The 2203-nt window shown below is 50.6% G+C and overlaps 1 protein-coding gene across 1 annotated transcript; it reads left to right on the top strand.

Moving 5' to 3' along the window:
• Nucleotides 1-473: 473 nt before the first annotated feature.
• Nucleotides 474-1440, top strand: LOC125515784 (dehydrin Rab16C-like). The gene is made up of 2 exons (XM_048681284.2): nucleotides 474-761; nucleotides 891-1440. The coding sequence occupies exons 1-2, from the start codon at nucleotides 570-572 to the stop codon at nucleotides 1158-1160; spliced, it is 462 nt and encodes a 153-aa protein (XP_048537241.1). The 5' UTR covers nucleotides 474-569; the 3' UTR covers nucleotides 1161-1440.
• The last annotated feature ends 763 nt before the right edge of the window (nucleotides 1441-2203 follow it).

Below are 2203 nucleotides of genomic sequence, written 5' to 3'. Positions count from 1 at the left end.
TTACTCTCTCCGTTTCAAAATACTTGACTTTTATTTATTAAAAAATAAATGTATCTATATACTAAAACATGTCTATATACATTTATATTTTGACAAATGAAAGACATATATTGTGAAACGGAGGGAGTACATGTCTGCCACGGTCGTGAGTCATACAATTGCAATCGATCACGCGGCGACACGCAGGGCATCGTCTAGCAGGCAGAGCAACAACGAAACGCACCGTCGTTTGTCATCAGAGAAGAAGAAGAAACGAACACCAGAGCGAGCTGATCCGTCGAGTCTACCGGCCTCCAGAACAACCCAAGGCGCACCTGCCGCGCTCCGGGCGCCACGGCGCATACACGCACTTGCCGGTCTGTCGCCGAGGACAGCTAGCCACGTCCACCTCCCAAGTCCCAACCCACCACGTATGGGTTGCGCACGCACCTCGCTGCCGTGGGTCTGGCTCGCGCCGCAGTATAAACACCCACCGTGTAGCGCTACAAAACTAGGCTTTGGAGTCCATTTTGGGACCGGTTCAGGCGATAGATACAGCAGCAAGTCCAACAACGGTAGTAGTAACAAAGATGGAGGAGTACCAGGGGCAGCACGGTCACGCCGTCGACGAGCACGGCGACCCCGTGGCCGGGCACGGCAACCCTGTGGCACGCTCCGCCGCCGGCGCGTTCACGGGCGCCGGCGGGCAGCTCCAGCACGGCAGGGAGGAGCACAAGACCGGCGGGATACTGCACCGCTCCGGCAGCTCCAGCTCCAGCTCGGTGCGGTTTCTACCTCTGCGTGTTCCATACTTCCATTTCAGAAAACGTTTTCTTTGGTAGTATGTTTCAGTCTTTCAGACACATGTGCATCTGCTGATTTCCGTCGCTGTTGTGTGTACGTGTTTGCAGTCTTCTGAGGATGACGGCATGGGCGGGAGGAGGAAGAAGGGCGTGAAGGAGAAGATCAAGGAGAAGCTCCCCGGTGGCCACAAAGACAGTCAGCAGCACATGGCCGCGGGAACCGGAGCTGGCGGGGCCTACGGGCAGCACACGGCCGCGGGAACTGGGACCGGCGGAGATTACGGGCAGCAAGGGCACGCAGGAATGGCCGGTGCTGGCGCCGGCGAGAAGAATGGACTCATGGACAAGATCAAGGAGAAGCTGCCCGGACAGCACTGAGCTGCCGGCCCCGACTGGCTGTCCGCTGCCGACTTGCCCTCTTGAGTTAAGCTTGAGCTGAGTAAATAAGATGCCTGCGAATATCTAAGGGTGTGTTTGGTTGCAGTTTGCAACGGTAGTTGCATTGCATGTCCATCGTCAGGCAACCTGATTCTTTAAATGCAGCCTCATATGCAGCAGATGCAACCAACAAATTGCCTGCATTGCATAGAGGGCATTTACCCCTCGTGTTTGTTTCCATTTTTGTGCTTAGAATATGAGCAGATGCAAATTTCAGTTGTTTGGTCGCGTGTTTGTTTCCATTTTTGTGCTTAGAATATGAGCAGATGCAAACTTCAGTTGTTTGGTCGCAAACAATGTTTATATTCTACTCACCATATTCAAATGTGGTGGCATTACAACCACATGATCGGCACAACAGCAAAACAAAGTAAGCAAGCAAATGAAATCAAACAAATCAAGCAAGCAAATGACAGCAAACTATTTAACTAGATTAACAGCAAGAGCATCCTCCTTTCCTGCACCACGCCAGGGTGATGCTCCTGACCAAAATATGAACAAGTTCCTAGCACAAGTACCCATAAATCTCGCCACACATCATAAAAGTTCAACATTAACATTTTACTTAACTTAACTACATAGCATGCTTGATGTCATCAACGTAGTTGTGCCTGCTGCAACGAAACCAGCACATGACCAAGGAGTCGTGGTTGTCTTATTGGAGAGAGTCAATATGATATTGGCGTGGGTTCTACCAACTAAACGAAGAAGTTTTTGATTGGATAAACATTAAACAAAGAAGTTTTTGATTGGATAAACAGCGTATAATGATATATGCTTCTTCGGCACACATGGAGACATACCTCCTGTAGATGACCTTTGAATTCAAGTAGATCTGAACCTTCAGTCCGAGTCCTGAGATGCGCACAACGATAAGATCATCGGGGACGATCCGGTGGCGGCGGCATAAGTAGTTCCAGCCCCGGCCAAGCATCATGTGCCCCTCGAAGTTCTGAACCTACACCCAGAATACGCACCGCTTG

Source organism: Triticum urartu, chromosome 6A (assembly GCF_056163025.1).
Source record: "Triticum urartu cultivar PI428250 chromosome 6A, HENAU_Tu73, whole genome shotgun sequence".
In the NCBI taxonomy this organism is placed as follows: domain Eukaryota; kingdom Viridiplantae; phylum Streptophyta; class Magnoliopsida; order Poales; family Poaceae; genus Triticum; species Triticum urartu.
Note: the sequence above shows the minus strand (reverse complement) of the source record. Positions and strands in the feature narration are given on the sequence as shown.